This window comes from Nerophis ophidion, linkage group LG20 (assembly GCF_033978795.1).
Source record: "Nerophis ophidion isolate RoL-2023_Sa linkage group LG20, RoL_Noph_v1.0, whole genome shotgun sequence".
Classification (NCBI taxonomy): Eukaryota; Metazoa; Chordata; class Actinopteri; order Syngnathiformes; family Syngnathidae; genus Nerophis; species Nerophis ophidion.
In genome coordinates this window covers 36,128,624-36,154,850 of record NC_084630.1, presented here as the reverse complement: position 1 = coordinate 36,154,850, position 26,227 = coordinate 36,128,624, and the positions used below count along the sequence as shown (strand labels likewise).

General features: G+C 43.4%; 3 protein-coding genes and 2 long non-coding RNA genes across 11 annotated transcripts in view; 1 reads left to right on the top strand and 4 right to left on the bottom strand.

Moving 5' to 3' along the window:
- The window catches only part of aars2 (alanyl-tRNA synthetase 2, mitochondrial (putative)), a 16,833-nt gene extending 11,865 nt beyond the window's left edge, over positions 1–4,968 (bottom strand). Inside the window, exons 1-4 of one of the 2 annotated variants that reach the window (XM_061881110.1) lie at positions 4,654–4,968; positions 748–936; positions 546–691; positions 295–449 (exon numbers count right to left, since the gene is read on the bottom strand). In XM_061881110.1, the coding sequence (XP_061737094.1) occupies positions 295–449; positions 546–691; positions 748–936; positions 4,654–4,896 (733 nt within the window). In that variant the 5' untranslated portion in view covers positions 4,897–4,968. Of the gene's footprint in view, positions 1–294; positions 450–545; positions 692–747; positions 937–4,653 lie in introns of those variants that run through there. The other variant, XM_061881111.1, reaches the window with a different exon arrangement.
- alg13 (ALG13 UDP-N-acetylglucosaminyltransferase subunit) lies at positions 4,622–14,362 on the top strand. Of its 6 annotated transcripts, none has more exons than XM_061881118.1 (25): positions 4,625–5,474; positions 7,131–7,214; positions 7,275–7,325; positions 7,382–7,428; positions 7,482–7,554; positions 7,613–7,694; positions 7,752–7,896; positions 7,954–7,993; positions 8,067–8,172; positions 8,226–8,290; positions 8,364–8,464; positions 8,865–8,950; positions 9,005–9,266; positions 9,338–9,445; positions 9,502–9,595; positions 9,650–9,809; positions 9,876–9,908; positions 9,969–10,024; positions 12,849–12,917; positions 12,988–13,117; positions 13,267–13,386; positions 13,456–13,496; positions 13,558–13,642; positions 13,711–13,818; positions 13,878–14,362. In XM_061881118.1, the coding sequence occupies exons 1-25, from the start codon at positions 5,355–5,357 to the stop codon at positions 14,174–14,176; spliced, it is 2,565 nt and encodes an 854-aa protein (XP_061737102.1). In that variant the 5' UTR covers positions 4,625–5,354; the 3' UTR covers positions 14,177–14,362. The 6 variants fall into 6 exon arrangements, with proteins under 6 accessions (XP_061737097.1, XP_061737099.1, XP_061737102.1 ...); XM_061881117.1 differs by having other exon boundaries at positions 4,628–5,474; positions 7,954–8,008; XM_061881113.1 differs by having other exon boundaries at positions 4,622–5,474; positions 7,752–8,008; positions 12,997–13,117.
- On the bottom strand, positions 14,214–26,227 carry zgc:110222 (uncharacterized protein LOC550336 homolog). Its single transcript, XM_061881123.1, has 3 exons — positions 26,084–26,227; positions 25,717–26,013; positions 14,214–14,692 (listed from the first exon to the last, which is right to left on the bottom strand). Exons 2-3 carry the CDS (start codon positions 25,979–25,981, stop codon positions 14,484–14,486), a joined length of 474 nt encoding a protein of 157 aa, XP_061737107.1. The 5' UTR covers positions 25,982–26,013; positions 26,084–26,227; the 3' UTR covers positions 14,214–14,483.
- Positions 19,754–20,608, bottom strand: LOC133539080 (uncharacterized). The gene is made up of 2 exons (XR_009803171.1): positions 20,329–20,608; positions 19,754–20,118 (listed from the first exon to the last, which is right to left on the bottom strand). It is a non-coding gene; the product is annotated as an uncharacterized LOC133539080 (long non-coding RNA).
- On the bottom strand, positions 23,001–23,579 carry LOC133539079 (uncharacterized). The gene is made up of 2 exons (XR_009803170.1): positions 23,162–23,579; positions 23,001–23,091 (listed from the first exon to the last, which is right to left on the bottom strand). It is a non-coding gene; the product is annotated as an uncharacterized LOC133539079 (long non-coding RNA).

Here is a 26,227-nt window from a genome sequence, read left to right as displayed (position 1 = left end):
TGGTCAACATATGAAATAACAAGTGTGTGTAAACAATAAAAGTGCGCCCCCTCTTGTCACAGTTAATAAAATTAACATGTATGTAGAGATATACTGTAATAACTTGAGATAAATAATGAAAATTAAAAATGAAAAGTTTTGACTAAAAACATAGCTTTTATATTTGCATAGTTAGTATGTATGATTACTGTTGTAGATACACTTCTCTAGAAGGCTGGTCCTACAGAGGTACTTTTTTCTCACGTCTCAAGAAGGTAACAAATACAAGAATGTGTGTGTGTGTGCTACAGGTACCTGTTGTACTGCATGAAGACCAGGTTCCAGACCTCCACCAGGTCCGGACAGTGTGTGTTGACCAGCAGGGCGGCGTCTCTCCCGCCCACGTGGTCGTAGTGGATCTCCGTGCAGGGACCACAGGGGCCCGTGTCCCCCATCTCCCAGAAGTTCTCCTTCAGTCCAAAGGGAAGAAGGCGGGCCGCGGGGACCCTGGCGAGGAGGCGGGGCCGTCACGATGAGCCGACGTGCGATCGGTCGAGTCCACCTACCCCAGTTCCAACCAGATCTGCCGAGTCTCCTCGTCAGCCGCTAGACCCGAACGGGGGTCCCCGGCGAAGTAGGACACGTAGAGTCTGTCAGCAGGTATGCCATAGTGCTGGGTGAGGAGGCTCCACGCCATGGCACACGCCTCTTCCTGTGGGAGCACGCACCTCATCACTAGGCTGGCGGCCATGTCTCACCTGGGTCTACCTTGAAGTAGTCTCCGAAGGACCAGTTGCCCAGCATCTCAAAGAAGGTGTGGTGGTACACGTCCTTGCCCACGTCCTCCAGGTCGTTGTGTTTGCCTCCGGCTCGCACGCACTTCTGACTGTTCACCACCCGCCGGTAGGACGCCATGTCGCTGCGGGGGTCCACCGTGCCCAGCAGCAGCGGCTTGAACTGAAACATGGTCATACTTTCACTTTCTCTCATCACTCTTCAAGGAATCATTCTTACTTTCGCTTTCGTTTATCATGTCTCGTCACGCTTCAAATAATCATTCTTACTTTTCGCTTTCGTTTGTCTTGTCCATCACGCTTCAAATAATAAATAATGTCCAGTAAGAACGGGTACCAAATCTTTTGGTTTTCAGTCCCCTTGGCGACATTGGCCGTCCAATGACTACCTCCCCCCACTTACCACCTCACCCTCAGCTTGACGACCCCGCCCTCCCCCAACCGCCTGAGTGTGTCTGTCTGCAGACCAGGTGAATGCACAGCGAAATAAGTTACACACAGGCAAGGTCGCGGGTCCTGATGGTGTGAACCCCAGGGGGCTGCAAGCCTGGTGGTGGGCTCCAGCACATCTTCACCGAATACAGTCTATTATACAGCATTATTCACATGTGAATAATGCTGTATAATAGACTGTATTTATGTTATTCACATGTGAATAATGCTGTATAATAGACTGTATTTATATTGTTCACATGTGAATAATGCCGTATAATAGAATGTATTTATATTATTCACATGTGAATAATGCTGTATAATAGAGTGTATTTATGTTATTCACATGTGAATAATGCTGTATAATAAACTGTATTTATATTGTTCACATGTGAATAATGCTGTATAATAGACTGTATTTATATTGTTCACATGTGAATAATACTGTATAATAGAATGTATTTATATTATTCACATGTGAATAATGCTGTATAATAGACTGTATTTATATTATTCACATGTGAATAATGCTGTATAATAGAGTGTATTAATGTTATTCACATGTGAATAATGCTGTATAATAAACTGTATTTATATTGTTCAAATGTGAATAATGCTGTATAATAGACTGTATTTATATTATTCACATGTGAATAATGCTGTATAATGGACTGTATTTATATTGTTCACATGTGAATAATGCTGTATGATAGAATGTATTTATGTTATTCACATGTGAATAATGCTGTATAGCAGATTGTATTTATGTTATTCACATTTGAATAATGCTGTATAATAGAGTGTATTTATGTTATTCACATGTGAATAATGCTGTATAATAAACTGTATTTATATTGTTCACATGTGAATAATGCTGTATAATAGACTGTATTTATATTGTTCACATGTGAATAATACTGTATAATAGAATGTATTTATATTATTCACATGTGAATAATGCTGTATAATAGACTGTATTTATATTATTCACATGTGAATAATGCTGTATAATAGAGTATTAATGTTATTCACATGTGAATAATGCTGTATAATAAACTGTATTTATATTGTTCACATGTGAATAATGCTGTATAATAGACTGTATTTATATTATTCACATGTGAATAATGCTGTATAATGGACTGTATTTATATTGTTCACATGTGAATAATGCTGTATGATAGAATGTATTTATGTTATTCACATGTGAATAATGCTGTATAGCAGATTGTATTTATGTTATTCACATTTGAATAAAGTTGTATAATAGACTGTATTTATGTTATTCACATGTGAATAATGCTGTATAGCACACTGTATTTATGTTATTCACGTGTGAATAATGCTGTATAGCAGACTGTATTTATGTTATTCACATTTGAATAATGTTGTATAATAGACTGTATTTATGTTATTCACATGTGAATAATGCTGTATAGCAGACTGTATTTATGTTATTCACATGTTAATAATGCTGTATAGCAGACTGTATTTATGTTATTCACATGTGAATAATGCTGTATAGCAAACTGTATTTATGTTATTCACATGTGAATAATGTTGTATAATAGACTGTATTTATATTATTTGCATGTGAAAAATGCTGTATAATAGACTGTATTTATGTTATTCACATGTGAATAATGCTGTATAATAGACTGTATTTATATTCACATGTGAATAATGCTGTATAATAGAATGTATTTATATTATTCACATGTGAATAATGCTGTATAATATACTGTATTTATATTATTCACATGTGAATAATGCTGTATAATAGACTGTATTTATATTGTTCACATGTGAATAATGCTGTATAATAGACTGTATTTATATTATTCACATGTGAATAATGCTGTATAATAGACTGTATTTATGTTATTCAGATGTGAATAATGCTGTATAATAGACTGTATTTATATTGTTCACATGTGAATAATGCTGTATGATAGATTGTATTTATGTTATTCACATGTGAATAATGCTGTATAGCAGATTGTATTTATGTTATTCACATTTGAATAATGTTGTATAATAGACTATTTATGTTATTCACCTGGGGATAGGTTGATTGGCAACACCAAATTGGCCCTAGTGTGTGAATGTGAGTGTGAATGTTGTCTGTCTATCTGTCTACCTGCGATGAGGTGGCGACTTGTCCAGGGTGTACCCCGCCTTCCGCCCGATTGTAGCTGAGATAGGCGCCAGCGCCCCCCGCGACCCCAAAAGGGAATAAGCGGTAGAAAATGGATGGATGGATGTTATTCACATGTGAATAATGCTGTATAGCAGACTGTATTTATGTTATTCACATGTGAATAATGCTGTATAGCAAACTGTATTTATGTTATTCACATGTGAATAATGTTGTATAATAGACTGTATTTATATTATTTGCATGTGAATAATGCTGTATAATAGACTGTATTTATGTTATTCACATGCGAATAATGCTGTATAGCAGACTGTATTTATATTATTCACATGTGAATAATGCTGTATAATAGACTGTATTTATATTATTCACATGTGAATAATGCTGTATAACAGACTATTTATATTATTCTCATGTGAATAATGTTGTATAATGGACTGTATTTATATTATTCACATGTGAATAATGTTGTATAATAGACTGTATTTATATTATTCACATGTGAATAATGTAAATAGTCTATTATACAGCATTATTCACATGTGAATAATGTAAATACAGTCTATTATACAGCATTATTCACATGTGAATAATGCTGTATAATAGACTGTATATAAATTAGTCACATGTTAATAATGTTGTATAATAGACTGTATTTATATTATTCACATGTTAATGTTGTATAATAGACTGTATTTATATTATTCACATGTGAATAATGTTGTATAATAGATTGTATTTGTATTATTCACATGTGAATAATGCTGTATAATAGACTATTTATATTATTCTCATGTGAATAATGGTGTATAATGGACTGTATTTGTATTATTCACATGTGAATAATGCTGTATAGCAGACTGTATTTATATTATGGGGACGGTGTGGCGCGGTTGAGAGAGTGGCTGTGCCAGCAGCCTTAGGGTTCCTGGTTCAATCCCCACCTTCTACCAACAAAGTCACATCCGTTACGTCCCTGAGCAAGACACTTCACCCTTGCTCCTGATGGGTCCTGGTGAGGGTCTTGCACGGCACATCAGTGTGTGAATGTGAAAATAGTGTCATAGCGCTTTGAGTTCCTTAAAAAAAGTTTAAAAAGCGCTTTACAAGTACAAGCCATTTATTATTCACATGTAAAAAATAGTTAAGTGTTTATTGTCTGTTGTGCGCGAACTGTGGTGCTGAATTCCCCCAGGGATCAATAAAGTACTTTCTAGTCTATTCCAGGCTAACCTGGGGGAGTACTTATTTTGAAAGGCTCCCCCGGGTCGGGTCCTGGCTGAGTCTGACCTGGTTCATCCCGGCGTTGACAAAGAGCAGGCTCGGGTCCCCTCTGGGCCGCACCGGGGAGGACAGGACCAGTCGGTGTTGGTGTTGGTGCTGGAAGAAGTCCAAGAAGGTCTTTCGGACACGCGCGGCTCCCACTTCCGGGGGACACGCGCTGCGGGCGCGAGTCGAGCGGACCCGGAACCGAACCGGCGGCCCGGAGAGCCGCCGGGTGGCGCCCAGGCTCCGGTGAAGTGGACCTAGCATCGGCGCGGCGGGCCAGAACCTAACGAACCGGACAGGAAGCGCCTTCTGGCTGGGGCACAGTGCGCATGCGCCTACTTCTTGGGACTCAAGGGCACGCAACAACAACTTGAAAGCGCATTACCGCCAACCAGCGGACGCATGCGCGCACTGCTCTTAGGAACCAAGGCTTCTTTTGATGAGACGCGTATTTAATGGAATAATCATCATCATTGTGGACATGACGTGTGTATTCAATATTTTTATTATTATTAATAATAATAATAACAACATTGTGGACATGACGGTGTCAGCCGAGAAAGACGCCATTCTGTACACAGTGCTGAAAGTTCCGACGCTTGCTTCGGCGCCTGAAGGCGTCAGCGCGCGCTCATCAGCGGTGATTCAAGTCACCTGCCAGGTGATTCAAGTCACCTGCCACGTGCTGCTCGTGTCCTTCAAAGTGTTTTGGCGCCGGCGGGATGCACAAGGGCCTGAAGAAGTACTTCGTCAACATGGACGACTACCTGGCCAGTCTGGGCCTCTACCGCAAGATCGTGGCGAGGGACGCCTCCAGCCTCTTCCGGGCCGTCTCGGAGCAGGTCAGTTGCCATGGTTACAACCAAAGTTACTACATGTGTGTGTGTAGCTGGACTACTCCCACAACTACGTGTGTGTGTGTGTAGCAGTACTCCCACAACTACCTGTGTGTGTAGCTGTACGACCATAACTACCTGTGTGTGTGTGTAGCTGGACTACTCCCACAACTACTTGTGTGTGTGTGTGTGTGTGTGTGTAGCTGTACTACCACCTGTACTATTGTGCGTTTGTGTAGCTGTACTACCACAACTACCTGTGTGTGTAGCTGTACTACCACCTGTACTATTGTGTGTGTGTAGCTGTACTACCACCTGTACTATTGTGTGTGTGTAGCTGTACTACCACCTGTACTATCGTGTGTGTGTGTCGCTGGACTACCACAACTACCTGTGTGTGTGTGTAGCTGGACTACTCCCACAACTACCTGTGTGTGTGTGTAGCAGTACTCCCACAACTACCTGTGTGTGTGTGTAGCTGTACTACCACCTGTACTATTGTGCGTTTGTGTAGCTGTACTACCACAACTACCTGTGTGTGTAGCTGTACTACCACCTGTACTATTGTGTGTGTGTGTCGCTGTACTACCACCTGTACTATTGTGTGTGTGTCGCTGTACTACCACCTGTACTATTGTGTGTGTGTCGCTGTACTACCACCTGTACTATTGTGTGTGTGTGTGTGTAGCTGTACTACCACCTGTACTATTGTGTGTGTGTGTAGCTGTACTACCACCTGTACTATTGTGTGTGTGTGTAGCTGTACTACCACCTGTACTATCGTGTGTGTGTGTCGCTGGACTACTCCCACAACTACCTGTGTGTGTAGCTGTACGACCATAACTACCTGTGTGTGTAGCTGTACTACCACCTGTACTATTGTGTGTGTAGCTGTACTATTGTGTGTGTGTGTGTGTGTGTGTGTAGCTGTACTAGTGTGTGTGTGTGTGTGTCGCTGGACTACTCCCACAACTACCTGTGTGTGTGTGTAGCTGGACTACTCCCACAACTACGTGTGCGTGTAGCTGGACTACTCCCACAACTACCTGTGTGTGTGTGTGTGTGTGTAGTAGTACTACCACAACTACCTGTGTGTGTGTGTAGCTGGACTACTCCCACAACTACCTGTGTTTGTGTGTGTGTAGCTGGACTACTCCCACAACTACCTGTGTGTGTGTGTGTAGCAGTACTACCACAACTACCTGTGTGTGTGTGTAGCTGTACTATTGTGTGTAGCAGTACTACCACAACTACCTGTGTGTGTGTAGCAGTACTACCACAACTACCTGTGTGTGTGTGTAGCTGTACTACCACCTGTACTATTGTGTGTGTGTGTGTAGCAGTACTACCACAACTACCTGTGTGTGTGTAGCTGTACTATTGTGTGTAGCTGTACTACCACCTGTACTATTGTGTGTGTGTGTGTGTAGCTGGACTACTCCCACAACTACCTGTGTGTGTAGCAGTACTACCACAACTACCTGTGTGTGTAGCTGTACTATTGTGTGTGTGTGTAGCAGTACTACCACAACTACCTGTGTGTGTAGCTGTACTACCACCTGTACTATTGTGTGTGTGTGGCAGTACTACCACAACTACCTGTGTGTGTGTGTGTGTGTAGCAGTACTACCACAACTACCTGTACTATTTGTGTGTGTGTAGCTGTACTTTTCCCAGAACTACCATCACAGGATCCGCCAGGACTGCGCTAACTTCATGAGAGCTAACGCTAGCGTCTTTGAGCCGGTGAGTGCACGGCGCTGATCACGTGACCTCACATGTGACCTCACCTGTGACCGCTTGCAGTTCGTTGAAGGGTCCTTCGAGAAGTACCTGGAGCGTCTGGAGGACCCAAAGGTGAGCCAGGTGTGCCCCGCTGACCTTAGACCGGTGTAACAGGTGTGTGTTGGCAGGAGACAGTGGGCCAGGTGGAGATCAAGGCGCTCTCCCAGCTCTACAGGTGAGCCAGGTCAGGTGACCAACGGGAGCGCGCTCAGTCACCTCTCTTTGCAGGCGCTGCTTCCTGATCTACCGTTACCCCGGGAAACCGCCCACCTTCATCTCCGAGGAGCACTTTGTGGACCAGGTGAGTGCCTGCGCTAAGCTCCGCCCACATGATGTCACGCTGGTCTGCTGTCGCCTAGGTGACGCTGTGCTGCTCCATCAACGGCCACTATGACATCATCTACCCCAGGACCTACCCCGCCTCTGCGGCCCTGTGCCAGGGTGAGTTGACAGGTCAGAGGTCACAGGTGCGGCGCTACACCGTGTGCATGCGTGCAGGTGTGGTGTACCAGCTGCTCTACACCAAAGTCTTTGGCTGCGAGGAGGCGGAGCTCTGTCAGGCCGTGGAGGCGTTCAGGGTGGGAGGTCGTCGCTATAGAAACAGCGTGTGCAGCGACGAGCTTCCCGAGGAGAGAGGACACAGGTGCGCACCTGCAGGCCCCCCGCTTGTGGCACACCCTCACTGTGTCGGCTCCTGCAGGGAGGAGGCGGAGTCGGGCGGCGCCACGGACGAGAAGCAGGTCGACGACGGCAAGGTGGGCGGGACCCCGTGCCTTCGACTGCTTAAACAGTGATCACTTCCTGTCTGCTCAGTTGGAAGCCCCGCCCCCCTGCAGACTGCCTTACAAGGTGATGAAGTCCCTGGACGGCGAGGTGTACAGGAACGTGGAGTTCGACGTGTGGCAGGACACCTGCAAAGGTAAGGCCGTCACGCCGCCCGGGTTTGCCAGCTGTGACCAGGTGTGTCCTCAGAGATGCAGAAGAGCGACTACATGGTGTTCGCCGGCAGACAGTACTTCCTGGGAGACAAGTGTCAGGTGTGCAGCCTGGCCCCGCCCCCCTCCCCTCCCCCTTCACAGCAAGATGGCCGCCAGCGTCTTCTGCTTTCAGGTGCGTCTGGAGCCCAAGGGGAAGTACTTCAACGCATTCATCCAGGAAGTGGGAACGCACTCGGCCGCCGTCACCGTCTTCATCGAGGAGCTGGGCGAGAAGTATACACACACAATCAGTACACACACATCAGCACACACACATCAGTGTACACGTACACATCAGTACGACCACACACATCAGTAGACATCAGTACACACATCAGTGCGCGCACACCTCAGTTCACACGTACGCGCACACCTCAGTACGCACGTACGCGTGCACACATCAGTACACACGCACACAGTGTACACGTACACATCAGTAGACATCAGTACACACACACACACACATCAGTGCGCGCACACCTCAGTTCACACGTACGCGCGCACACTCATCGGTACGCGCGCACACTCATCGGTACGCGCGCACACACACACACACACACACACACACACACACACACACACATAGATCAGTCCACACAGGTACGTGGGATGAGCGTGTCACTTCCTGTGGCAGACACCTGGTTCCACTGACGGACCTGAAACCCGTCAATCCGGTTCCCGCCTGGAACGTGGCAGCGCCATCTCGGAAAGGAGACCCCGGTACGTCCACTACTTCCTCTTCCTGTGAGCTGGTGCCGACTTCCTGTTTCTCAGATTGCGACACCCGTGGTCAACGCCATCACCGCCATCGCTACTTCAGGAAGTCCCGGGGAGGTATGAAAGGGGCGGAGCTTTTGATAGCGCCTCCCTCGTATGGAGGTCTGGGCCCCTCCACGCTGCCCCCCCGCTTCCAGCCTGCGGGTCACCCTCGCCCCCCTCCTCCTCCCTCTGCTGGAGCCATGACCTATGACCTCTACACTCCGCCCCACCACCACCACCCCCCTGCTGGACGCCCACCGCGGTATGGCACGTCCAGGTGTGTGTGTCACCTGTGTCGTGTGGCAGCCAGCTTCTGATGTGTGTGTGTGTGTGTGTGTGTGTGGTCAGAAGCTCCACACGCTTCCTAAACCGCCACCTGATCGGTCCCCAGTTGACCTACTACCCGCCCACTGGGAGGCGTTACTATGACTACGAGAGCTACGCCTTTAGGTCTCGGTAAGAAGCCAGGTTGAAGTGGTGAGGGGGAGGAGCCTGACAGGTGGTGTGTGCAGGCGCAGTCGGCGTCAGAACGCCAACAAAGAATGTCAGTTCTCCTTCTCGGACGCCACAGAAGACGTGACCTACTACCAGCTGGACCACAACCAGGTAAATACTTCCAAACACGCCATCTTGCCCTCCACCACATGTCCACGCCCACAGGGCCCGTCGGTGCCCCAAACCCCCGCCATGGCCACGCCCCCTGCAGGCTCCTCCTACAGGGTCCAGAGAGGATTGGGGCCCCTCCCCGGCCCGCCAGGATCCACCCTGGTGTGTTCCTCTGAGGAAGACCAGGAAGATGTCACCACTGTGGAGGCCCCAGGTGTGTGTGTGTGTGTGTGTGTGTGTGTGTGTGTGTGTGTGTACTGACATGCGGTTTGTGTGTCAGAGTTCAGAGAGGACTTCATCTACAACACGCAGGGTGAGTCACATGACCTATCAGCAGCCTTAGTCACCTGACAGGAAGTGGAACCTGTTTCAGATCCCACCTACCAGACTGCCAGCATCTACACTGCTGCAGAGTCTGCCACCAGCCAGGTAACATGTGTACACAAGTGAGGTAACATATGTATGTGTATACATACACAGGTAACACATGCTTACACAGGTAACACGTGTACACAGGTGAGGTAACATATGTATGTGTATACATACACAGGTAACACACACGCACACAGGTGACGTATCATATGTATGTGTATACATACACAGGTAACACATGCTTACACAGGTAACACGTGTGCACATGTGTGGTAACATACATACGCGCACACAGGTGATGTAACATATGTATGTGTATACATGCACACACAGGTAACACACGCACACAGATTAGTTAACATACACTGGTAACACACGCACACAAGTGAGGTAAGGTACACAGGTAACACACGCACACAGGGAACACATGTGCACACAGGTAACACACGCGCACACAAGTGAGGTAACATACACACACGTACACAGGTAACATACGCGCACACAGGTGATGTAACATGTATGTGTATACATGCACACAAGTGAGGTAACAAACACAGGTAACACACTGGCCCACAGGTGAGGTAATATGTGTACAGGTAACACACGTGCACACAGGGAACACACGCGCACACAAGTGAGGTAACATACACAAACACATATACACAGGTAACGCGTGCGCACAGAAGTGAGGTAACATATGTATGTGTATATATACACAGGTAACACATGTGCACACATGTGCAGTAACATACATATGCACACACAGGTGATGTAACATATGCATGTGTATACATACACAGGTAACACATGCACACACAGGTAACACACTCGCACACAGATGAGGTAACATACACGGGTAACACGCGCACACAAGTGAGGTAACAAACACAGGTAACACATGCACACACAGGTGAGATAACACACGCATACACACATGCACACAGGTAACACACGCGCACACAAGTGAGGTAACATGTATGTGTATACATACACAGGTAACATGCACACACAGGTAACACACACGCACACAGGTGAGGTAACATACACAAGTAACACGCACGTACAAGTGAGGTGACAAACACAAACACATGTACACAGGTAACACACGCGCACACAGGTGAGGTAACACACATGTGCACAGGTAACACACATGTACACAGGTAACACACGCACACAGGTGAGGTAACACACATGCACACAGGTGAGGTAAGACAAATGTACACAGGTAACACACACGCACACAGGTGAGGTAACATACACAGGTAACACACATGTACACAGGTAACGCACACAGCTGAGGTAACACACATGTACACAAGTAACACACGCGCACACAGGTGAGGTAACACACATGTACACAAGTAACACACGCGCACACAGGTGAGGTAACATACACACATGTACGCAGGTAACACATGTGCACACAGATAACACACACACACACACAGATAACACACACATGCACACAAGTGAGGTAACATACACAGGTAACACACGGGCACACAAGTGAGGTAACATACACAAAAACATGTACACAGGTAACACACGTGCACATAGGTAACACACACGCACACTAGTGAGGTAACATACACACACATGTACACAGGTAACACACACAGGTGAGGTAACATACACATACATGTACACAGATAACACACGTGCACATAGGTAACACACACGCACACTAGTGAGGTAATATACAAACACATGTACACAGGTAACACACACGCACACAGGTGAGGTAACATACACATACATATACGCAGATAACACACGTGCACATAGGTAACACACACGCACACTAGTGAGGTCACATACACAGGTAAAACACATGCACACAGGTAAGGTAACATACACAGGTAACACACATGCACACAGGTGAGGTAACATACACAGGTGAGGTAACACACATGTACACAGGTAACATACACGCACACAGGTGAGGTAACACACACTCAGGTGAGGTAACACACGTACACAGGTAACACACACGCACACAGGTGAGGTAATACACATGTACACAAGTAACACACGCGCACACAGGTGAGGTAACATACACACATGTATGCAGGTAACACACATGTGCACACAGATAACACACACGCACACAAGTGAGGTAACATAAACAACACGTGCACACAACACACACGCACACAAGTGAGGTAACACAACACGTGCACACAACACAGAAGTGAGGTAACACACATGTGCACACAAAACACACACAAGTGAGGTAACACATGTGCACACATAACACGCACACAAGTGAGGTAACACACATGTGCACACATAACACACACATGCACACAAGTGAGGTAACACATGTGCACACAACACACACATGCACACAAGTGAGGTAACACACGTGCACACAGATAACACACACGCACAAAAGTGAGGTAACACACATGCACACAGATAACACACACATGCACACAAGTGAGGTAACATACACAACACATGTGCACACAGATACACCTCACGCACACAAGTGAGGTAACACACAAATGTACACAGATAAAACACAATGCACACAAGTGAGGTAACATACATGTGCACACATAACACACACATGCACACAAGTGAGGTAACACACGTGCACACAGATAACACACGCACAAAAGTGAGGTAACACACATGCACACAGATAACACACGCATGCACACAAGTGAGGTAACATACACAACACATGTGCACACAGATACACCTCACGCACACAAGTCAGGTAACACACACATGCACACAGACAAAACACACATGCACACAAGTGAGGTAACATACACAAACACATGTGCACAGATAACACACGTGTACACCAGTGAGGTAACATATACACACACACTATGTGGCTCCAAGTGATGACATCATCATGTTGTGATAGGATCAGCAGGAAGGGGGTGTGGCCAACTCTCCTCCAAGATCTGATATGACCTACAGCTACACACAGCAGGTACACACACCTGACCTCGCCATCACAGCCCCGCCTCCTTCTCCCTGTGTGTGTGTGTGTGTGTGTTGAGGTGGTGAAGCCATTAGGGGTCATCTCTTCTTCACCTTCATCCTCCTCTTCCTCATCACCCTCTTCCTCCTCATCTCGTGCACCTGCTGCCACTCACCTGCCTGTGGCATCACACGCTCCACCTCGCTCAGGTACACACACACACACACACACACACACACACACACACACACACACACAGTCCACCTACCTCAGGTGTACACACACAAACTTCACCTCCTACAGGTGTACACACGTTGCACCTCGCTCAGGTACACACACATGCTTCTCCTGTATCTAGTTGCCATGGCGATCCCAGCAGCCTCCCCCTGGTTGGTTAACGAGATGGGAGAGACGGTGTGTGCGGTGATGACTCCGCCTCCCTACTCCTATGACCCCAATGGCAACGACCTACCCAGAGGTGACCTTGACACTTGACCTGTGACCCCATTGTGGTGCTGAGTGTGTGTGTGTGTGTGTGTGTGTGTAGATTACAGGGTGCTGCAGTACTACTTCAACCTGGGCGTGCAGGTGAGAAGCTGGGAGCCAATCAGAGTTGGGTAGCATGGTGACCTCTGACCTTTGTCCCCAGTGGTACTGGCAGCAGCAGCAGCAGGTGTACACGCCCCCCTCCCCTGACGCCTACCAGCACTGCCTCCCCTACCTGGGCCAGGACGGTGAGCTGCTCGTCAGGACAGGAAGTAGTTCCACTGCTGACCATGTGACTGTCTGACCCCTCCCCCAGCCGGCCCTCCCACCTATCCCGAGGCAGGACGCGGACCCCAGCAGCCGCCGTCCTTCCCAGAGTGCACCAGGGCTGCTGACGGACAGGCGGAGTCTCAGGGCGGCAGCGGTCAGTGATTGGTCGTCTATGTTTGGGTCCAACTTGATCATTCTCCTTTTTGTCTACAGGCCCCACCCCTTCCATGGAGGGCTGTCCTCTCACTGGTTTGCCTTCAGGACCCGCCTCCTCCACGCTTTTGTACCAGGATCCATCCCCTCTACTGCACCTGCCGTATGAAACTCCACCCCCTGCTGGCTACCTGCCCCCGCCTCCTGTCCCTCACCACGCCCACCACACACCATACCAGCCGTGTCTTCCCTGGGGGGCGTTCCATGCCGGCTCCCGAATGTACTGCCCCGCCACTAACCCCGCCCACGTGGTGGGCTACCTTGCGGCCCCCACGCACTACATCCCCCCAGCTGTGTGACTTCCTTTAGCTCGAATGCTAACATTTAAAGGATAAGTTTGTTTGCAAGTTTATTTAATGGAGGTTGTCCTTGAACTTGAGCCAGCCAATCAGAAAGAAGGGCGTGGCCAGTCACTGTTAAAGGGAAGTTTATGTTACGTCACCAGGGTGTTGTTGAGGGTTAATAAAGTGTGTCACCAGCACAAAGTCTTCTTTTCATGGAATAAACATGCTAGCAGGCTATGCTAATTAGCTGACTCCAATAACAGGTGTCATGGCAACAAAAGGCCATGCTAATTAGCTGAGGCTAATAACAATTGCCACATCGTCATGGCAACAAGTGCGCCGGGATCTCCACCGTCCAGAGGTCGCGACCACCTCGAGAAGTCAGCGGTGCCTTCAACCATCGGGGGTTGGTCAGGTGAGTCAGGTGTTTCCCCTGCAGGCCAATCAGAAGGGCTGCTTGCTCCAGCTGTTGTAGCTCCTCCCCCTGCAGGGAGGCGGGGCACTGCCAGGTCCTGCCCACATCCAGCAATCCTGGCAGAGATGCCATGCAGGGTTACTCAGGTGACGGGCAGCAGTGGAACCATTGTATGTATTATCTTTTAACCTGACCATTCTACAGCACTTTGGCTGCCGCTGTGACAAATTTTAAATGTGCTCTTTAAATAAAGTTGATTTGATTTGATGTGTTGGACACCAGGAAGTGAGGGAAGTAAGAGTGGGCAATAAAAGCTGAAAAGACAAGAAGCTTACTTTATGTATTTTTCATCGTCGAGTGGACTAACTATTAAGTGACAAATTGTTTACTTAGTAGCAAGACGAGACGCCACCTTACTTCAGCTGCCACCACAACCATAGACATGTTGGAAGTGTAAGCAGCATGGAGCGCTACTGCCTACTGGTGCTGACGAGGCGTGGGGCCGCCATCTTGGAGTGGTGATCAGTGCAATTCATTTGTCAGGAGCAATGAACTGTCAGCATATTTAATTCATCTAACCTCACTGAATACCACTCATTGTCACCACCTTTTACTCATACGTGTAGCTGTGATGGACACATGTTTTGTTATTCATAGTTTGCTTAACAGTAATAGATTATTCTTATTTGCTATAAGTGACCAGATCAAAATTGGGAATTTAATCCCAGAGAAATGTCAGCTATTTTTAAATTGAAGAAACAATATGTTATATACATGCTACATAAACAATGTATGAATACATTAGATATAACTATATATCTTATGGACTATATCTCTGTTGAGAGTTTATTCTGTTTTGACACTTTGTATTGATATTGATATGTATTGATCCGCCTCCGCTTGGGATGGTTTCCTGCTGGCTCCGCTGTGAACGGGACTCTCGCTGCTGTGTTGGATCCGCTTTGGACTGGACTCTCGCGACTGTGTTGGATCCATTATGGATTGAACTTTCACAGTATCATGTTAGACCCGCTCGACATCCATTGCTTTCCTCCTCTCCAAGGTTCTCATAGTCATCATTGTCACCGACGTCCCACTGGGTGTGAGTTTTCCTTGCCCTTATGTGGGCCTACCGAGGATGTCGTAGTGGTTTGTGCAGCCCTTTGAGACACTAGTGATTTAGGGCTATATAAGTAAACATTGATTGATTGATTGATTGATATTTTCCATTACATTCTTCCCTTAAATGATCATGTTTACAGTCATTGTTTTATATCTATTTTTGATGTATGTTGCTTTGGATAAAAGTGTCTGCAAAAAACTTCAACATAAACATATATAAACACCTGAAAGTCTTTATATCAGCTAAAACCACCAATCTGTTTCACTAGATTCAGAATAAAAGCAAATTCCGTCTTACCCAACAATGTTAGTATTTGAATATTGTTACTTGAATACTTATTCCTGGTTACAATTATACTGTTAAGAAAGTATTGTCTTATACTTTGTCTTTATACTATTACTTTATGTTATTCAAGTATGACATTTCTAAATGTAATTAATTTCATTGACAAGCCTTTCTATTATGGTCATACTCTTGTTTGCTAGCGGCTAGGATTTCAGCAATATTGAAGATATTTGCTCCTTCTCAACTCTGTGCTAATATTCTTTTCACAAAATACTTCCAATAGTACGCTAATGTTTAATCTTGCTGGAGAAAAGTAATTCCCCCGATTCCTATTTTCAACAGTTTGCTCATTTGAGCAGGAAAACGCAGAACACCATCTTTGTTTTCTACCTGTCAACTGTCAGTTTAGCATCTTTGTTTTCTACCTGTCAACTGTCAGTTTAGCATCTTTGTTTTCTACCTGTCAACTGTCACTTTAGCATCTTTGTTTTCTACCTGTCAACTGTCACTTTAGCATCTTTGTTTTCTACCTGTCAACTGTCAGTTTAGCATCTTTGTTTTCTACCTGTCAACTGTCAGTTTAGCATCTTTGTTTTCTACCTGTCAACTGTCACTTTAGCATCTTTGTTTTCTACCTGTCAACTGTCAGTTTAGCATCTTTGTTTTCTACCTGTCAACTGTCAGTTTAGCATCTTTGTTTTCTACCTGTCAACTGTCACTTTAGCATCTTTGTTTTCTACCTGTCAACTGTCAGTTTAGCATCTTTGTTTTCTACCTGTCAACTGTCAGTCTAGCATCTTTGTTTTCTACCTGTCAACTGTCAGTTTAGCATCTTTGTTTTCTACCTGTCAACTGTCAGTTTAGCATCTTTGTTTTCTACCTGTCAACTGTCACTTTAGCATCTTTGTTTTCTACCTGTCAACTGTCAGTTTAGCATCTTTGTTTTCTACCTGTCAACTGTCAGTTTAGCATCTTTGTTTTCTACCTGTCAACTGTCACTTTAGCATCTTTGTTTTCTACCTGTCAACTGTCAGTTTAGCATATTTGTTTTCTACCTGTCATCTGTCAGTTTAGCTTCTTTGTTTTCTACCTGTCAACTGTCAGTTTAGCATCTTTGTTTTCTACCTGTCAACTGTCAGTTTAGCATCTTTGTTTTCTACCTGTCAACTGTCACTTTAGCATCTTTGTTTTCTACCTGTCAACTGTCAGTTTAGCATCTTTGTTTTCTACCTGTCAACTGTCAGTTTAGCTTCTTTGTTTTCTTCCTGTCAACTGTCACTTTAGCATCTTTGCTTTCTACCTGTCAACTGTCAGTTTAGCCTCTTTGTTTTCTACCCTTCAACTGTCAGTTTAGCGTCTTTGTTTTCTACCTGTCAACTGTCACTTTAGCATCTTTGTTTTCTACCCGTCAACTGTCAGTTTAGCATCTTTGTTTTCTACCCGTCAACTGTCACTTTAGCATCTTTGTTTTCTACATGTCAACTGTCAGTTTAGCATCTTTGTTTTCTACCTGTCAACTGTCAGTTTAGCATCTGTGTTTTCTACCTGTCAACTGTCAGTTTAGCTTCTTTGTTTTCTTCCTGTCAACTGTCACTTTAGCATCTTTGCTTTCTACCTGTCAACTGTCAGTTTAGCCTCTTTGTTTTCTACCCTTCAACTGTCAGTTTAGCGTCTTTGTTTTCTACCTGTCAACTGTCACTTTAGCATCTTTGTTTTCTACCCGTCAACTGTCAGTTTAGCATCTTTGTTTTCTACCCGTCAACTGTCACTTTAGCATCTTTGTTTTCTACATGTCAACTGTCAGTTTAGCATCTTTGTTTTCTACCTGTCAACTGTCAGTTTAGCATCTGTGTTTTCTACCTGTCAACTGTCAGTTTAGCATCTTTGTTTTCTACCTGTCAACTGTCAGTTTAGCATCTTTGTTTTCTACCTGTCAACTGTCACTTTAGCATCTTTGTTTTCTACCTGTCAACTGTCAATTTAGCATCTGTGTTTTCTACCTGTCAACTGTCAATTTAGCATCTTTGTTTTCTACCCGTCAACTGTCAGTTTAGCATCTTTGTTTTCTACCCATCAACTGTCACTTTAGCATCTTTGTTTTCTACCTGTCAACTGTCACTTTAGCATCTTTGTTTTCTACCCGTCAACTGTCAGTTTAGCATCTTTGTTTTCTACCTGTCAACTGTCACTTTAGCATCTTTGTTTTCTACCTGTCAACTGTCAGTTTAGCATCTTTGTTTTCTACCTGTCAACTGTCACTTTAGCATCTTTGTTTTCTACCTGTCAACTGTCAGTTTAGCATCTTTGTTTTCTACCTGTCAACTGTCACTTTAGCATCTTTGTTTTCTACCTGTCAACTGTCACTTTAGCATCTTTGTTTTCTACCTGTCAACTGTCAGTTTAGCATCTTTGTTTTCTACCTGTCAACTGTCAGTTTAGCATCTTTTGTTTTCTACCTGTCAACTGTCAGTTTAGCATATTTGTTTTCTACCTGTCATCTGTCAGTTTAGCTTCTTTGTTTTCTACCTGTCAACTGTCAGTTTAGCATCTTTGCTTTCTACCTGTCAACTGTCAGTTTAGCATCTTTGTTTTCTACATGTCAACTGTCAGTTTAGCATCTTTGTTTTCTACCCGTCAACTGTCAGTTTAGCATCTTTCTTTTCTATCCGTCACCTGTCAGTTTAGCATCTTTGTTTTCTACCCGGCAACTGTCAGTTTAGCATCTTTGTTTTCTACCCGTCAACTGTCAGTTTAGCATCTTTTTTCTACCTGTCAACTGTCAGTTTAGCATCTTTGTTTTCTACCTGTCAACTGTCAGTTTAGCATCTTTGTTTTCTACCTGTCAACTGTCAGTTTAGCATCTTTGTTTCTACCTGTCAACTGTCAGTTTAGCATCTTTGTTTTCTACCTGTCAACTGTCACTTTAGCATCTTTGTTTTCTACCTGTCAACTGTCAGTTTAGCATCTTTGTTTCCTATCTGTCAACTGTCAGTTTGGCATCTTTGTTTTCTACCCGTCAACTGTCAGTTTAGCATCTTTGTTTTCTACCCGTCAACTGTCACTTTAGCATCTTTGTTTTCTACCCGTCAACTGTCACTTTAGCATCTTTGTTTTCTACCCGTCAACTGTCACTTTAGCATCTTTGTTTTCTACCCGTCAACTGTCACTTTAGCATCTTTGTTTTCTACCCGTCAACTGTCAGTTTAGCATCTTTGTTTCTACCTGTCAACTGTCAGTTTAGCATCTTTGTTTTCTACCCTTCAACTGTCAGTTTAGCATCTTTATTTTCTACCTGTCAACTGTCAGTTTAGCATCTTTGTTTTCTACCTGTCAACTGTCAGTTTAGCATCTTTGTTTTCTACCTGTCAACTGTCAGTTTAGCATCTTTTGTTTTCTACCTGTCAACTGTCAGTTTAGCATCTTTGTTTTCTACCTGTCAACTGTCAGTTTAGCATCTTTGTTTTCTACCTGTCAACTGTCAGTTTAGCATCTTTGTTTTCTACCTGTCAACTGTCAGTTTAGCATCTTTGTTTTCTACCTGTCAACTGTCAGTTTAGCATCTTTGTTTTCTACCTGTCAACTGTCACTTTAGCATCTTTGATTTCTACCTGTCAACTGTAAGTTTAGCATCTTTGTTTTCTACCTGTCAACTGTCACTTTAGCATCTTTGTTTTCTACCTGTCAACTGTCACTTTAGCATCTTTGTTTTCTACCTGTCAACTGTCACTTTAGCATCTTTGTTTTCTACCTGTCAACTGTCACTTTAGCATCTTTGTTTTCTACCTGTCAACTGTCACTTTAGCATCTTTGTTTTCTACCTGTCAACTGTCACTTTAGCATCTTTGTTTTCTACCTGTCAACTGTCAGTTTAGCATCTTTGTTTTCTACCTGTCAACTGTCAGTTTAGCATCTTTGTTTTCTACCTGTCAACTGTCAGTTTAGCATCTTTGTTTTCTACCTGTCAACTGTCAGTTTAGCATCTTTGTTTTCTACCTGTCAACTGTCAGTTTAGCATCTTTATTTTCTACCTGTCAACTGTCAGTTTAGCATCTTTGTTTTCTACCTGTCAACTGTCAGTTTAGCATCTTTGTTTTCTACCTGTCAACTGTCAGTTTAGCATCTTTTGTTTTCTACCTGTCAACTGTCAGTTTAGCATCTTTGTTTTCTACCTGTCAACTGTCAGTTTAGCATCTTTGTTTTCTACCTGTCAACTGTCAGTTTAGCATCTTTGTTTTCTACCTGTCAACTGTCAGTTTAGCATCTTTGTTTTCTACCTGTCAACTGTCAGTTTAGCATCTTTGTTTTCTACCTGTCAACTGTCAGTTTAGCATCTTTGTTTTCTACCTGTCAACTGTCACTTTAGCATCTTTGTTTTCTACCTGTCAACTGTCACTTTAGCATCTTTGTTTTCTACCTGTCAACTGTCACTTTAGCATCTTTGTTTTCTACCTGTCAACTGTCACTTTAGCATCTTTGTTTTCTACCTGTCAACTGTCAGTTTAGCATCTTTGTTTTCTACCTGTCAACTGTCACTTTAGCATCTTTGTTTTCTACCTGTCAACTGTCAGTTTAGCATCTTTGTTTTCTACCTGTCAACTGTCAGTTTAGCATCTTTGTTTTCTACCTGTCAACTGTCACTTTAGCATCTTTGTTTTCTACCTGTCAACTGTCAGTTTAGCATCTTTGTTTTCTACCTGTCAACTGTCACTTTAGCATCTTTGTTTTCTACCTGTCAACTGTCACTTTAGCATCTTTGTTTTCTACCTGTCAACTGTCAGTTTAGCATCTTTGTTTTCTACCTGTCAACTGTCAGTTTAGCTTCTTTGTTTTCTTCTTGTCAACTGTCACTTTAGCATCTTTGCTTTCTACCTGTCAACTGTCAGTTTAGCCTCTTTGTTTTCTACCCTTCAACTGTCAGTTTAGTGTCTTTGTTTTTTACCTGTCAACTGTCACTTTAGCATCTTTGTTTTCTACCTGTCAACTGTCAGTTTAGCATCTTTGTTTTCTACCCATCAACTGTCACTTTAGCATCTTTGTTTTCTACATGTCAACTGTCAGTTTAGCATCTTTGTTTTCTACCTGTCAACTGTCAGTTTAGCATCTGTGTTTTCTACCTGTCAACTGTCAGTTTAGCATCTTTGTTTTCTACCTGTCAACTGTCAGTTTAGCATCTTTGTTTTCTACCTGTCAACTGTCACTTTAGCATCTTTGTTTTCTACCTGTCAACTGTCAGTTTAGCATCTTTGTTTTCTACCTGTCAACTGTCAGTTTAGCTTCTTTGTTTTCTTCTTGTCAACTGTCACTTTAGCATCTTTGCTTTCTACCTGTCAACTGTCAGTTTAGCCTCTTTGTTTTCTACCCTTCAACTGTCAGTTTAGTGTCTTTGTTTTTTACCTGTCAACTGTCACTTTAGCATCTTTGTTTTCTACCTGTCAACTGTCAGTTTAGCATCTTTGTTTTCTACCCATCAACTGTCACTTTAGCATCTTTGTTTTCTACATGTCAACTGTCACTTTAGCATCTTTGTTTTCTACCTGTCAACTGTCAGTTTAGCATCTGTGTTTTCTACCTGTCAACTGTCAGTTTAGCATCTTTGTTTTCTACCTGTCAACTGTCAGTTTAGCATCTTTGTTTTCTACCTGTCAACTGTCACTTTAGCATCTTTGTTTTCTACCTGTCAACTGTCAATTTAGCATCTTTGTTTTCTACCTGTCAACTGTATATTTAGCATCTTTGTTTTCTACCTGTCAACTGTCAGTTTAGCATCTTTGTTTTCTACCCTTCAACTGTCACTTTAGCATCTTTGTTTTCTACCTGTCAACTGTCACTTTAGCATCTTTGTTTTCTACCCGTCAATCGTCAGTTTAGCATCTTTGTTTTCTACCTGTCAACTGTCAGTTTAGCATCTTTGTTTTCTACCTGTCAACTGTCAGTTTAGCATCTTTGTTTTCTACCTGTCAACTGTCACTTTAGCATCTTTGTTTTCTACCTGTCAACTGTCAGTTTAGCATCTTTGTTTTCTACCTGTCAACTGTCAGTTTAGCATCTTTGTTTTCTACCTGTCAACTGTCAGTTTAGCATCTTTGTTTTCTACCTGTCAACTGTCACTTTAGCATCTTTGTTTTCTACCTGTCAACTGTCAGTTTAGCATCTTTGTTTTCTACCTGTCAACTGTCAGTTTAGCATATTTGTTTTCTACCTGTCATCTGTCAGTTTAGCTTCTTTGTTTTCTACCTGTCAACTGTCAGTTTAGCATCTTTGCTTTCTACCTGTCAACTGTCAGTTTAGCATCTTTGTTTTCTACCTGTCAACTGTCAGTTTAGCATCTTTGTTTTCTACCCGTCACCTGTCAGTTTAGCATCTTTGTTTTCTACATGTCACCTGTCAGTTTAGCATCTTTGTTTTCTACCTGTCAACTGTCAGTTTAGCATCTTTGTTTTCTACCTGTCAACTGTCAGTTTAGCATCTTTGTTTCTACCTGTCAACTGTCAGTTTAGCATCTTTGTTTTCTACCTGTCAACTGTCAGTTTAGCATCTTTGTTTTCTACCTGTCAACTGTCAGTTTAGCATCTTTGTTTCTACCTGTCAACTGTCGGTTTAGCATCTTTGTTTTCTACCTGTCAACTGTCAGTTTAGCATCTTTGTTTTCTACCTGTCAACTGTCAGTTTAGCATCTTTGTTTTCTACCTGTCAACTGTCAGTTTAGCATCTTTGTTTTCTACCTGTCAACTGTCACTTTAGCATCTTTGTTTTCTACCTGTCAACTGTCACTTTAGCGTCTTTGTTTTCTACCTGTCAACTGTCACTTTAGCATCTTTGTTTTCTACCTGTCAACTGTCAGTTTAGCATCTTTGTTTTCTACCTGTCAACTGTCAGTTTAGCATCTTTGTTTTCTACCTGTCAACTGTCACTTTAGCATCTTTGTTTTCTACCTGTCAACTGTCAGTTTAGCATCTTTGTTTTCTACCTGTCAACTGTCAGTTCAGCATCTTTGTTTTCTACCTGTCAACTGTCAGTTTAGCATCTTTGTTTTCTACCTGTCAACTGTCACTTTAGCATCTTTGTTTTCTACCTGTCAACTGTCAGTTTAGCATCTTTGTTTTCTACCTGTCAACTGTCAGTTTAGCATCTTTGTTTTCTACCTGTCAAATGTCAGTTTAGCATCTTTGCTTTCTACCTGTCAACTGTCAGTTTAGCATCTTTGTTGTTTTCTACCTGTCAACTGTCAGTTTAGCATCTTTGTTTTCTATCTGTCAACTGTCATTTTAGCATCTTTGTTTTCTACCTGTCAACTGTCGGTTTAGCATCTTTGTTTTCTACCTGTCAACTGTCGGTTTAGCATCTTTGTTTTCTACCTGTCAACTGTCAGTTTAGCATCTTTGTTTTCTACCTGTCAACTGTCACTTTAGCATCTTTGTTTTCTACCTGTCAACTGTCAGTTTAGCATCTTTGTTTCCTACCTGTCAACTGTCAGTTTAGCATCTTTGTTTTCTACCTGTCAACTGTCGGTTTAGCATCTTTGTTTTCTACCTTTTTAACTGTCGGTTTAGCATCTTTGTTTTCTACCTGTCAACTGTCAGTTTAGCATCTTTGTTTTCTACCTGTCAACTGTCACTTTAGCATCTTTGTTTTCTACCTGTCAACTGTCAGTTTAGCATCTTTGTTTTCTACCTTTTTAACTGTCGGTTTAGCATCTTTGTTTTCTACCTGTCAACTGTCAGTTTAGCATCTTTGTTTTCTACCTGTCAACTGTCACTTTAGCATCTTTGTTTTCTACCTGTCAACTGTCAGTTTAGCATCTTTGTTTTCTACCTGTCAACTGTCAGTTTAGCATCTTTGTTTTCTACCTGTCAAATGTCAGTTTAGCATCTTTGCTTTCTACCTGTCAACTGTCAGTTTAGCATCTTTGTTGTTTTCTACCTGTCAACTGTCAGTTTAGCATCTTTGTTTTCTATCTGTCAACTGTCATTTTAGCATCTTTGTTTTCTACCTGTCAACTGTCGGTTTAGCATCTTTGTTTTCTACCTGTCTACTGTCGGTTTAGCATCTTTGTTTTCTACCTGTCAACTGTCAGTTTAGCATCTTTGTTTTCTACCGGTCAACTGTCAGTTTAGCATCTTTGTTTTCTACCTGTCAACTGTCAGTTTAGCATCTTTGTTTTCTACCTGTCAACTGTCAGTTTAGCATATTTGTTTTCTACCTGTCAACTGTCAGTTTAGCATCTTTGTTTTCTACCTGTCAAATGTCAGTTTAGCATCTTTGTTTTCTACCTGTCAACTGTCACTTTAGCATCTTTGTTTTCTACCTGTCAACCGTCAGTTTAGCATCTTTGTTTTCTACCTGTCAACTGTCAGTTTAGCATCTTTATTTTCTACCTGTTAACTGTCAGTTTAGCATCTTTGTTTTCTACCCTTCAACTGTCAGTTTAGCATCTTTGTTTTCTACCTGTCAACTGTCACTTTAGAATCTTTGTTTTCTACCTGTCAACTCTCAGTTTAGCATCTTTGTTTCCTACCTGTCAACTGTCAGTTTAGCATCTTTGTTTTCTACCTGTCAACTGTCGGTTTAGCATCTTTGTTTTCTACCTTTTTAACTGTCGGTTTAGCATCTTTGTTTTCTACCTGTCAACTGTCAGTTTAGCATCTTTGTTTTCTACCTGTCAACTGTCACTTTAGCATCTTTGTTTTCTACCTGTCAACTGTCAGTTTAGCATCTTTGTTTTCTACCTGTCAACTGTCAGTTTAGCATCTTTGTTTTCTACCTGTCAAATGTCAGTTTAGCATCTTTGCTTTCTACCTGTCAACTGTCAGTTTAGCATCTTTGTTGTTTTCTACCTGTCAACTGTCAGTTTAGCATCTTTGTTTTCTATCTGTCAACTGTCATTTTAGCATCTTTGTTTTCTACCTGTCAACTGTCGGTTTAGCATCTTTGTTTTCTACCTGTCAACTGTCGGTTTAGCATCTTTGTTTTCTACCTGTCAACTGTCAGTTTAGCATCTTTGTTTTCTACCGGTCAACTGTCAGTTTAGCATCTTTGTTTTCTACCTGTCAACTGTCAGTTTAGCATCTTTGTTTTCTACCTGTCAACTGTCACTTTAGCATCTTTGTTTTCTACCTGTCAACTGTCAGTTTAGCATCTTTGTTTTCTACCTGTCAAATGTCAGTTTAGCATCTTTGTTTTTTACCTGTCAACTGTCACTTTAGCATCTTTGTTTTCTACCTGTCAACCGTCAGTTTAGCATCTTTGTTTTCTACCTGTCAACTGTCAGTTTAGCATCTTTATTTTCTACCTGTTAACTGTCAGTTTAGCATCTTTGTTTTCTACCCTTCAACTGTCAGTTTAGCATCTTTTTTTTCTACCTGTCAACTGTCAGTTTAGCATCTTTATTTTCTACCTGTCAACTGTCAGTTTAGCATCTTTGTTTTCTACCCTTCAACTGTCAGTTTAGCATCTTTGTTTTCTACCTGTCAACTGTCAGTTTAGCATCTTTATTTTCTACCTGTTAACTGTCAGTTTAGCATCTTTGTTTTCTACCCTTCAACTGTCAGTTTAGCATCTTTGTTTTCTACCCTTCAACTGTCAGTTTAGCATCTTTTTTTTCTACCTGTCAACTGTCAGTTTAGCATCTTTATTTTCTACCTGTCAACTGTCAGTTTAGCATCTTTGTTTCCCACCTGCGTCTACTTCCGTTCTCCACTCAGTATATAAAGAGGTGACACCACCCCGGCTCACCTGCCACCACGCCACGGCCGAACCTCTCTCCGGACTCCAGCAGCTCCTGAATGTGGTCCTGGTCCATCCCCACCGGACCGCGCAGAACCTCCCGCCACTCCTCGCCGTCCCAGTCCCGCCAGGCGACGTGGACCGCCATGGTGGAACCCTCCAGCGGGACGAGCAGCGGCCTCCAGCGGCTTTCCAGCGTCTTGTGTCCGTCCAGAAGAAACCCCGCGAAAGGCTGGCGGAAGGACAGGCAGTTGACCTGCAGGCTGGCCGCCATGACTCCGCTCACTCCCGCTCTTAACTTGAAGGCTACTAAGGTATCAAGTCTGAAGAGATCATGTGTGCTTATTGGTTGGAGTTTAACTTGTACAACGCTCACCTGTAAAGAAGGAATGATGTTTTCATTAAATAAAGGTGAGTCGTTAATTTAGCAGTTTTGGACGAAATTAAGTAAATTTGAAGACGCAAACTCCATTTTTCTTCCACTTCCTGTGTAATGACTATCCCACTTCCTGTGTGTTGC

What these genes read in the sequence shown, in the direction of transcription:
- alg13 (XM_061881112.1), top strand. Translation starts at nt 5,355, where the DNA reads ATGCACAAGGGCCTGAAGAAGTACTTCGTCAACATGGACGACTACCTG. An exon ending in AGGAGCACTTTGTGGACCAG is followed by an intron (nt 7,555 to 7,612) that starts GTGAGTGCCTGC and finishes GCTGTCGCCTAG; the next exon opens with GTGACGCTGTGCTGCTCCAT. An exon ending in CAGAGTCTGCCACCAGCCAG is followed by an intron (nt 10,025 to 12,848) that starts GTAACATGTGTA and finishes ATGTTGTGATAG; the next exon opens with GATCAGCAGGAAGGGGGTGT.
- zgc:110222 (XM_061881123.1), bottom strand. Translation starts at nt 25,981, where the DNA reads ATGGCGGCCAGCCTGCAGGTCAACTGCCTGTCCTTCCGCCAGCCTTTC. An exon ending in CGGCCGTGGCGTGGTGGCAG is followed by an intron (nt 14,693 to 25,716) that starts GTGAGCCGGGGT and finishes CATCTCTGCCAG; the next exon opens with GATTGCTGGATGTGGGCAGG.